General features: G+C 38.7%; 1 protein-coding gene across 3 annotated transcripts in view; it reads right to left on the bottom strand.

Annotated features, from left to right (window-relative positions):
- Positions 1–12,018, bottom strand: part of CHN2 (chimerin 2) — a 163,200-nt gene that overhangs the window by 109,031 nt on the left and 42,151 nt on the right. For all 3 annotated transcript variants that reach the window (XR_006416665.1, XM_044450765.1, XM_044450766.1), the window contains exons 2-3: positions 9,290–9,328; positions 4,503–4,558 (exon numbers count right to left, since the gene is read on the bottom strand). Coding sequence is in view for 2 of the 3 variants with exons in the window: in XM_044450765.1 (XP_044306700.1) it covers positions 4,503–4,558; positions 9,290–9,328 (95 nt within the window). In the remaining variant the exon portion in view is untranslated. The remainder of the gene's footprint in view (positions 1–4,502; positions 4,559–9,289; positions 9,329–12,018) is intronic.

Below are 12,018 nucleotides of genomic sequence, written 5' to 3'. Positions count from 1 at the left end.
ACCAGGGTAGGGTTAGGGTTAGAAAAACAAGGTGTCCTGCCATGATTTTGATGGTTGGAATGTGTTTAGAATGGACAGAAAAGATGAGGTGCGCAGAAAAAGCTACTCAAGGAAGGCTTTTTCAAAAACGCCCTCTTTTCAATGGAACTTTCACCCTCTATTAGGGTTAGGGGTGTGTACCAGGGTAGGGTTAGGGTTAGGAAAATGAGGTGTCCTGGCATAATTTTGATAGTTGGAATGTGTTTAGAATGGGCACAAATGTTGAGCTGTGCAGAAAAGCTACTCAAGGAAGGCTTTTTCAAAATCGCCCTCTTTTCAATGGAACTTTCACCCTCTACATAAAGAGTGTTTGCGTGCAAGTACATGATTGCTACAAAAAGAGAATAATTGTAAATATCAACATGTGAGTAAACACTTTGTTGTTTCAGTTCCAACTGAAAACCTTGTTGAAAAGAAGAAATTTGAAGTGAGATACCGTAAATAACATAAATCTTAATTAAGGGATGTTGTGAGATCACTGCTACCGTTGCTCAATTAATGGAGATGAAAAAGTTCCATCTATAATATCAAAGGAAAACACAATTTGCATTTTAATCTCCAGGATAAATATCCCTGAAGATGGGAAGCAAATAAAAAGAACCTTGGCTATACTTCAAAAGTCTAATGCAGAACAATAAATCTGTCTAGAATATTGGAATAATGGTAGAAAGAGTGGTAGTGCATTATACTGAAGATTTTATCTAGCAATCTGTAGCTCGCAATAAGCAAAGTCACCTTTACTAATTACTAGAACCAGAAGATCAATTTACAAACACACAGCAAGTCTTTTCGCTCCCTCCATAATTATCTTTATTATTTTTGTGCATTCACATCAAGCTACATCGCCTAGAGATATAATTCGTTAAGAAAAGAAAAAAACCTATTGAATGAGCATTAGGAAGACTGGAACACAAACATTTGCATAGACTGACCTTTAGTCATTGACTGAGTTTGGGTTGAAAGTGACAGAAGCAAGCTTTGGTATCTTAGGGTACAATATTTTGGTACCTTAGGGTAGAAGAAGCTTCTTTCTAAACTTACATAGGATTATACCTTCAGACAGATAGCAGGACAATTTGTAAAATGTTAGGCTGGGGCAACTGAATGAATACAAATGTATTTGAATGATAGAATGTAATATACTGTTTTAAAATTAAATACAGTGGCACCTTGGCTCACAAACGCCTCAGTTAATGACCAAATTGAGTCGTGAACAAAATTTCATAAAAATTTTGACTCAGGTTGTGAATTCTGTATTGGGGGATGACTGCAATCGCAACCATCTCCCCACCCGCCCCCGAGTGGGGAGATGGCCATGATCATGCTGGGGGTGGGGGGGGGGATGGCCGAGATCACGCCTGTCTTTCCTGCAGGAGCGCAACCCTGATCTCAGCCATCTTCCTTCCCCCAGCACGATTGTGCCCGTCTCCCCCCGAGCGTGCCCATGTTCATGCCTGTCTCTCCCCCCCAGTGCGCCCTTGATCGCACCTGTCTCCCACACCCCCCAGAGCCCCGGGATGACGGGCGCGTGCAGGGATGAGGGGAGTGATCACAGTCGTGCTGGGGGGCGGGGAGATGGCTGCGATCTTTGTTGTTCCTTGTCACTTTGCTTTACATTTTTCTGATTTAAAAAAATAGTTACAGAACGGATTAACCTTATTTACATTGAACCATATGGGGAAATTTAACTTGGCTCATGACCAATCTGAGTCACAAGCAGAGTCAAGTTAAGTTTGTGAGCCAAGGTACCACTGTACCTTGTACCAAGTTTGTGATTAAGTTTGTGAGCCAAACTCAAACTCACAAGTTTGTGAGCCAAGGTACCACTGTACCAAGCTGAACTGGTTATAAACCTGGTAGAGAACAGAATGAAGAAGACTTCAAACCTGAGAAAGAATAGGAGAGAGTACAGAAAGGAACTTTGCCATGGTCTCCACAGTGAACTTTCTGTAGCTTCCCATGGGGTAAAAAGAACCCTGATTATTCGTATTAAAGCCTGTGCACAAGATTACACAACTGGTTAAGGAGCTTTAAATTTTGTGCTCATGTACACTTAGACTCTCCACTACTAAAAGGTCTATAATCATTGAGATCACATGCAGGTTTCTGCGATCAAAAGAAAAAAATGCTGAGTTTTAACACACACAATTGCTTGTGCACAAAACTTCAATCACAGCAAAGAACAAATCCTATGAATGAAAGAAACAGAACAGGAGGAGCAGCAAACTGTGCAAATTAAAGAACCTTGAGCGATTCTAGAAATCCTGCCCAGGTCTGTACACAGTAAGGCCAAGGTAAATCCCCTCCTAATCTGGAAATGATAATTCACAGGAGAGAATTCATAGCACTATGTAGAAATATAAGATAACCAAATGGGGGCGATGGAGATAGCATGATTTCATATATATGAAAATAAAAGCGTTAATGATAGGAAGAGAAGAAAACTGGCACTAAGAAAAAACTGGCACACCCATTTCAGGTGAATGTTATAACACTAACAATGGTTCATCTGGCAAATTGAGCCACCTCTGATGCTTTATGGAAGAGCTAACAATGCAGGCAAGTGAGAAATCGAGCCAAAGTCTGAGCAACGGCTCAGAGCTCTCCAGCAAATAAAGCTGACATGCTTCTCACTTCACAGAAGGAGCCGCTTGTTGTTCTGCGTGAACAAGCTCAAGCAAGTCTATCCGCAGATACAAAATAACCAATATTCAACTCTAAGTAGAACGATTGCATAAATAATTACTTCCAGTTTCTGCACTGGGACTGCACAGGAAATTAAAAGGATAAGCAATCCTTTTTGTATATTACAGAACCGTAAGACAAAGGATAAGCAAGATTTCCAATGTCCCCTTTTTTGGAGGGCATGATGAATATACTCCAGCTCCTGCCAGCCAGCTAGCCACACTTGGGCCTCCTTTCTTCCAATTTCAGCTGCATATTCTGATAAGAAACATGATCTATGATAATGGTAAAAGCATAGAAACTAGCTACAATGACCCACAATGTTCTATATAAACAGTGACCCTCTGGCTTCACAGTATTTCTCTTTTCTTTTTTCCTTCCTTTCTTTTTGGCATCTTTTCCTTTTAAATTAAACTAGGCATGTTTAAATTGTATCAAATCAACTTTTCTACTCTTATAAAGATTATGTTATAGATAAATTGACAATGGTCAAGGAATTGTCACATTTCAGTTGAAACACTCTACCAAGTTGCAGGCATGTTAAGGCCCCGTGAATACAGGACTGCTTGCAAGGCAATAAAGAGAGTGATTTCAGAAATATTTTAATTGCTCTCAGCTAATCACGAGCTGGCTTGTTTGCCAAGCCAAAAACATTCAGAATGTTGTAGAGCAAGATCACATGGTAGTGCTCAGTAAAGAGAGCATAACAGAATCTTCAGATGTATACTTGTCATTCTCCAACAGTCAAACTTCACAGAACGAGGAGTGTGCTGCAATGGCCAGGAGGAGATATCAAACTAGGAGTAGGAAGACCTTGGGGATTCACATCTTGAGTCAGTCAAGAAGTTAACTGGAATTTTTCTGGATCTTTAGAAGCTCAAGAGGGATAGATGGTCAAGGACAGAAACAGGGAGGAACTCCCAGTAAGAAACCTGATAACACTGTCAACATTTGGAACCAGAATGAAACCGTTCATGAGCCTTTACATTCAGCAATCTTGATTAGCAAGATCTTTCCAGGATTTCAGACATGAATCTTTTTCCCAGCCCTACCTGAAGATATTAGGTTTTTAACTTCTGCATACAAAGCATGATGTCTAATATAAAGCTACAGGCCATCCAAAACCTTGGAAGAATAATTCCCTGCCAGCTGATCCTAGCTCACAGATATGTTGTAAAGAAAGCACACTCTGTTTAGCTCATTTGAGGAACGGCAGGATATAGTAAAATGAATGCATTGTATCATAGTACATGGTTTCCTACATTTCTGATCACTGAGGTATACTCTTTTTTCAGGTCAGGAACACTATGTTTTTAAAATTAAATTTGGAGACATACACTACTTAAAGTAAAATAGAACTTCACAATTAAGAATTTGGTAGGTTAAGACTTACTCTTGCCTTCTGGAATGTAGCATTAAAGAGACATTTGTAACATAAACCTTCTTCCTATAGGAAAGAGAAACAACCTGCAGCTCTGTACAAGTATGCTATTATTTATGATAGAGATAAATACAAAAATATATAACACTTCGATGAACACAGGAATTCTTGCAACAACATTAATTATTAAGTTCTTATACATAAAACTGACTTATGATGCATACCAATTGGTGTTTAATACTTATCTTATAATTAAGAAAACTGAGTTTTTCAATATTTTGTGCAGATAGACAAGTAAATATTGAATTCAGCACACATGAAATGTGAAGATTAACAGAATCAACAGGCTGTTGACAATTCATTCAATTGAACAAAATGAAAAGCAAGTTGAACTGACCTCTCTAGGACAAATTATCCTCTTGGGACGGGGTGCTTCCTGTTGTAATTGATACACTGCCAAACAAAAATGCAATAATCATTAAAAGGCTATAACAAACATTAACATTTATATATGTGTATACATATATCTATATGTTTAAGAAAAATGCTTCAACCCAAATTCAGTCAAAGGAAAAACAGTGGATTATACAGTAACATGTTTAGACTTCATACACAAAAATAAGAGTGAGTGGCATAAATAGTTTTTTGCTCCTGAAGTGAAAGTCTAGTTCTCGCTAAATGACATATCTGCCTCCACAGTAAAAGATAATTTCCTTGTCCATTTTTTCTCTCACTATTACTCTCTGGTATGCTATCAGCTATCTGCTTGCTTGCTTTTGTTTCTTTCAAATGTTTTATATAATTGTATGTTTAAAAATGGAAATAGTTAACCTGATTAAACAAAACCCTAAAAAACTGCTCTTGTGAGAGGGGGTTCCTGATTTCACAACTACCTAGCCAAGCAGCTCCTGAATAGCTCCTTTTGCATCAATCTGGCGGAACTTGCTTCTGTGAGCTTGTTCTTCAACAGAAGATTTTTCATGTAATTAAGAAGGTGAGTGATCCTTTCAGTGTTGAGTAGCTACTCTTTTTATGGATGTCTAAATGCATTTTTAGAATGCATATTTGTCATAGTTTGCATGCAAACTTGTTAGCGAATTGTAAAACATAATATTAGAAGTGACCATATAAGCAATCAAATCCAACCTCCTGTTCAGGGCATATATATAATTAAAAGCATTCCAGAAAGATGGATGTCCACTCTCTTCAGCAATGGCAAGTCTACCACCTTCCTAGGCAGTTGGTCCCATTGCTTTGTGCTGCTCTAACCACTACACGGTTTTTGTTGTTCAGCTTAAATTTGCCGTCCTGACTCATGCCCCTTGTTTTGTGTCTTGAATGACAGAGAAAATATTACAGACCTCTTTTGTGTGACCAAACTTTAAGTAACTTTAAGTATACTGTAATATTTCTCAAAATTAATCTTAAAGCAATAATACTAAAATATATGTTACACGAACATAAAATACATCTTATTCCATTCTTTCGGTTTAGTGTCATCAGTATTATATCTCCTAGCAAACATATAAATAAAGAAAGGATATTGGTGAGGGTAGGTAGATTATAATATATATGTATATATACTATAAGATTATTAATATTTTTATAATCCTGTATTTTAATCCTTGCATCCTAATTTCAATTTCCAGCTTCATTTCTCTCACTTTCCCAGAACTATTTACAGCTGCTCTGCTAACGATCTTATGTCAGTAAGTGAGCCAGTCAATAATAATGCAAGTAAATGAAATACATTATAAAATTACTTTAGTCAGCAAAGATTTTTAAGCAGTATGGAAGAACTGGGTCTTCCAGGAATATGTAAGTATGAAAAGCAGTTGTTATTTTTGTAGCCCAGACAAGCTTTGGATTTATTTCAAATGTGAGCATTTCAAAGACAGCCACTATGTGTGCCTATTAGCATATTTTAGACAAGTAAGAATTGACCTAAACTTTCACATATTTAGGAATGAATCACAGTGACAGAAAATAATTAATACTTAGTCCTTGTCTGCTACTTTTCTTAAATTATCTGAGCACTTCCCCTATACTGTATTTGGGAATCTTACAGCCTAATAAATCAGAAACAATTGCTTAACAAAATCCAGTGCCTTAATGATTTGGAAAATTCCTTAACTACAGACGTCATGTGCATGATCATATTTTTGCTAGTGGGCAGTACAGAAATATAATAATAGCAATACTAAGAATAAACATAGCAAACATCAAACAAGAGATATTTTCAGTTTTCTTGTTCTTGCAGACCTTATCCATCAACTGTTCATTGGTACCTGAGCATGAGCAGTAGCTCTCCTCTCCTCTAGTCTTTATATTAGCAATTTTGCAACCTCAAACTGAGCCCTCTCTGTTGTCACGATGGAAAAAGGGTTTTCTCAGTGGCTTTGCAAAAAGCTAGATTAAGGCACAGTGTACTACCGGGCATTGTTCATTTTGCTTTTCTATGAGTTGCAATATTAAATACCACACAACAAGGGATTCTCATTCATTTACATGGATCTCTGGTCTCCTTGAAGAGGAGTCTGGGTCCTCCTGTAGGCTTCCCTAAAACCTTCATTAAGTCCATCCAACCATGAGATAGCCACCCATAGTTTGAAGTAGCCTTTTCAGCCTTCTGTTAACAAAACTATTAAGCCTTTCAATATCAAATTCATAGGAAGTGAGAGGCGGGGGTCAAATTTTTGTGTCTGAGAGCTATACAGAATCATTTTACCAAAGCTGCCCAAGTACAGTGCTTGGGTGGGTAAGTACTTGTGAAGTAATATATTGCAGGACTGATCCAGTGTTTACTACTTTTTGCTAGTTCTCTCTAGCATGTTATACATATTAGTTTGGCCCATGGGAACTGGGAGGGTGTAGCTTAGGGTGCTGTGAGCCAAGGTTCCTCCTTCAAACAATCACCAGCCACAGATCATTCTCCTTGCAACTTTCTTTATTCAGCCTAAGTACAAATCACTCAAAATGGTTCTTTAAGCATACACAGAACAGTTTGTTGAACCCAATCTAGGCTTTACCTCCAGAACTCTTCCAGAACATGCCTGGGCCCCATCCCTGGGAGGGGGGCTCTCTGAAGGTGAGCATGCACTGCTTATTTAGTTGGGCCTCCCATCTCTGCTGCTACAGAATCAATAGCAAGGTGAGCCTAGTCTGCATCTGAGAATTCCTCATCCTTGGAGACAGCCAGCAGTCTATAGGCATATTTGCCCAAGACCACCCGACAGAGTGCTCGCTTGAAAAATACTGGATATTTAAGTCTTTTTGCTTCAGCCATTGCACTTTCTATGACTTTGGCTCCAGTAGGAAACATAAAGATCCTAAAATGTAGTTGGCAACTTTCTAGCTTCTATGCCTATCCTTCAGAAATTCTGTAGATTTCTTGCATAGGTATATCTCTGTGACATATGATATTTTTATACAAATTGTGTACAATTACATCCCCCCCATGAAAGTCAATAAAAGGCAGCAAATCATTTTCCCACCTAAAGCAATCAGAATATTCTCCTCCACCTAAAATGCCACACCTATCTGAAATGTTTCAGATTTCTTGAATATCCACTTATTTATACTGTGTGCCATTTTTGTAACATTTCTCCAGAAAAAAAGATAGAGGGTAAGTACATCCTTTTTTGGAATTCCCCAAAACTGTAAATGCCACTTTTGCATAACAGAACAAATAACCCTGCATCTATCCATTTGAAACTTGGAAGGCTTGATCTCAGTTCATCCAGCTATGTCAAGAAATGGCAAGACTGCCAGCAGTTCCCTTCATAAAATATGTATTAAAATTAAAAACTATGTAGTACAAAGAAATGTGTGCACCTATCTGTCCAGCATTTGGCAGGCAGAATCCACTCACAAGGGGCTATTATGCCTATCCTTTGTTGAGTTCCACTACTAGTTGGTAAATTTTAATAATAGTGCATGAAGATTTGGATTTCTGAATAGGGTTTCATACTTGAATCTAAGCAACTTCTGAACTTCTGAATAGGTTCAAGCTTAACTAGATTTTTTTTTCCAAATCATTGAAGCAGGGTCAATTCGTATCTTGTGGTCAGTGCTAATCCCTACTAAACACAGCAAATTGACAGCACCTTCTGCTGACAAGTTCCCACAGTAGCACAAAATTGGATCTGGCTGCCACATCTGGTGCTTTACAACCAAAAACTTGTCAGCTTTCAATCCCAAACATTCATTTATAATGTCACTGCACAGGTAAATAAGTTCCAAAAAGCATGGTGGCCAAACTAAGGGCAAAAGTTAAAAAGGACGCAGGACTGCAGATGCAAATGACAAAAGCATTTTGAGGTTAGAGGAAAATTCACTGCTCTTATAAGAAAAATCAGGTTAGATCAGATCAAAGATCCATCTATTCCCATTCACTTCCAGTTTCTTCATTTTAAATGCTTCAAGTATAAGCTGCTTTCTTCAGCATTAAAGAAATGGTTGATGTCTTATTCATGTTCCCAGAAACAAAAGCACAATCAAATCAATCAGTTTTGTCTTGAATAAATGGCTAGAAACTAGAAGAAAAAAGCAACATTTGAACTTATTAAGTCACAGCAGATTTAGCCTTCCAAAAATGAAAACAGTATAATGAGGTAGGCTCAGGAAATGTATGTTCTTAACATCTCAGTGGCACCATTTATAAGAGTAAGCAAATTTCTACCATGCAATCTCTTAATCAATAAAGTTTAAATGTTGGATGAAACAATAAAAAAGCCTTTAAAGTCTGTTTTGAGAATTATCTTAGGATTTGTACTTAGGGTCAGTATCTTTTTTCTGCCTGCACACTTGGATCTTTGATTTTGTACCGTACCATGTGCCAATCGATGTGTTTCTAATCATTCTGTTTCTGTGTTCCCAACTTCTGTGCTGAGTACTAAACATACATTTAATAGAAGTGGTCACCCTACCTGTTTTAGAGGCTGGAAACTTGCAACCTTATTTGAACAGACACTTCTGAGCAACATGGGGCTTGTAACTTGAACATTTTGTATCTTTATTTGATTTCTGCCCTACCGGCCAGAGTTCATTTTATCAGTGCTCATTTCATCTCTTCTAGGCCTTCCAAATCATGCAGGGTGGCCTTCTGGTGTCTGGGGAGATTCCCCCTCCCAAGTTAAGTCTCTAGCCCTTCCACCCCCACAAAGCCAAATGCCTTATACTCACAGTATGATTTCCATATTGGGGGTTGATATTCTTCAGCATCTAGAACAGAATAGGAATAAAAGAGAATCAATCAACCAGCAGCTCTGTAAACCCATCAAGATGAATCTTCTATAAAGACTTCAAAGCTTGCCAAGAAAAATGTGATTGCCTTTCCAGGAGAATGACATGATAATTTATAAGACAGTGATCCACATGACAGATGTTTCCTGGTGTTGCAGGTTTTTTATTTAAAAAAAAAATATTTTTTTGCGGTTTGATGAATTTACATGCACACACATCTATTAATGAATAATTAAACAGGGTGTTCACAGGATACAAAACTTGCAGGCTGTAAGTAGCATCCTCCAACAGAGCCTTGTTTGAAGTTTCTCAAACCCCAGGATCTGCCACTAATAAGTGAAAGATCAGAGAAGAAAAGCACTCTAGAAACAGATTCTGTGATTCCTGCCATAGAAGCCTCACTGGAGTGCCCTACAAAACAGAGCTTGAAGGCTCCTGACACCTTCATAGGACTCTCTGGTGATGATTAGTTCATTCATTCATATTTATATCCTGCCTTTCTTCCTTACAAAGAATTCAAGGAGACTCACATAATTCTTCCCCTCCTTTCAATCCTATTCTCTCAAGATCAACCCCGCGAGGAACATTGCACTGAGAGTCTGCGATTGGCCCAAAGTCACCCTGTCAGCTCCATGGCAGAATGGAGACTCTCTTCTGTTGCCTCGTAGATGCCACAACAAGCCCCAGTCCTACAGAATATGTGGAATAGCCCAAAGAGTCATGTCACAGGGATATTTTGTCTCAGGCCCTGGAAAATCCATTTGACTCACCCTGAACCCCAGCTTATTTGCATGCTCTCCTTCCCCATCTCACAGTTCTCCATAACAAAGGTGGTAGTACCACTGAGAGGCTCAGAGTTGCCATCAGATTGCCTGCTAGACCACCAGAAAGCTATTTGTCCGGGTTCTATTCAAAACTAAGGGGAGAAATTACCTAAGTACATACACTGAGGGACCAGACCCAACAGCAGCCACTGAAGAAGGAAGATAGGTAGCTGATGGTCTGTTTATATACCAGTCTTCTTCCAGACTTTTGCTGGGTTAAGAGCTCCCTTTGAGCACCAACTCATAGACATTATTCTTCAACTTAATACAATATAGGGTTTTCTTTTTTCATTTTTGTGTACGATTTGGCAGGCATCACAAGTAAGTGCTGACAATCAAATATATCAAAAGCACAAAAGGAAGCCATTTAAGAATGTAAAAGTGTATGTCATTCCAAGTTTGCTCCAGAGTAATTCCACTGAGCTCAATTTTCTAAAGTGGCTGAAATCCAGAAAAATGTGTACATAGAAGCCTCACTGTGATTCAGACCAGCTAGTAATGACAACATTAGGGATGCTATTATAGAAAGCTAAGCCAAGCAACAATCTAAACTAACTGATTCTGGTATAAATGGTTACACTTTCAATTCTAGGTTTACTATAAAGTGGCACTACTGAATACAGTGTGTCTTGCTTTGGTGGGACAGAAAAACTCCATAGCATTAACCTTGCAATAACCTAACTGTAGTCAGTGAGTATGGCTAGGGGGAAGCCTTACATTGAAAGAATTCCACCAGCACTTGGGATAAAACTGTCCACAGACTGTGCCATGACACGGCAGGAGTGGAATTTCAAATGGAATTCTATACTAATTCAGGGATAGGTTCTGCCCCAGAAACAGCACAACATACCTGCAAAAGAAACAGCATAATTTATAACACTTTCATTGGAATACTCCTCTGCCCAGGTCCTCAAAAAGCTGGGTCTAGCCAGGTAAGATATAAAGCTTCTTCATGCTTCTTCCCATGTATGAACTGCCTAGAAATTACAAGCGGGAAATCTGGAGTATGAGCACACACAAAAAACAACAACCACCCAGGGAGAACAAAAATAAATTAGAGACAGACAGAGGCCCTATATTTGTATTGGTGCCTTCTAGCAGGATACCTATAATATTTATAAATACCCATGAGAATATTTATTATGGGACTGCAAGTACAAAGCACTCCACATATTTCTTTTAAGAAACAGGGCAAGAGACGTGCTTCAAAGTATGCACTGTTTACCTCTTCCATGTATTCCCCTTAAGTCCACAATGACAATTGTATATTGACCAAGAATGCCCAAACCTTGTAATATGGGAAAATATGGGAGTGCAGGACCTCCCCAATATACAATAGGTGGTTATGGCATTTCACACATAGGCATAGTATAAGTATGAAGGTTGTGATAAGGGGAGAGGGTAAGTATGCTCCTACCTAGTGAAGACAATGGGAAACATATGCATTTTGTTGGTGAATGCCCAACACTTCATTGCATCTGTTGATATTTATTTATTTATTTATTTATTTATTTTTCGATTTCTATCCTGCCTTTTTCCTACAAAGGGCTCAAGGCAGCTTACATCTCCTCCTCCATCTTATCCCCACAACAACAACCCTGTGAGGTAGGTTGGGCTGAGAGTCTGTGACTGGCCCAAAGTCACCCAGTTGGCTCCATGGCTGAGCGGGGACTAGAACCCAGATCATCTGAGTCCCAGTCCCACGCTCTTAACCACTACACCACACTGGCTCTCATATTGATGGCCAAATACTGATCGTACATTTTTCCCCAGACAATATGCCAAAGAAGCTACCTATAATGCATAAGTCAGTGATGCCTCAATAACACTGTCCCACATTTCTCC

This window comes from Varanus komodoensis, unplaced genomic scaffold (assembly GCF_004798865.1).
Source record: "Varanus komodoensis strain SLA01 unplaced genomic scaffold, ASM479886v1 scaffold68, whole genome shotgun sequence".
Taxonomy (NCBI): Eukaryota; Metazoa; Chordata; class Lepidosauria; order Squamata; family Varanidae; genus Varanus; species Varanus komodoensis.
Note: the sequence above shows the minus strand (reverse complement) of the source record. Positions and strands in the feature narration are given on the sequence as shown.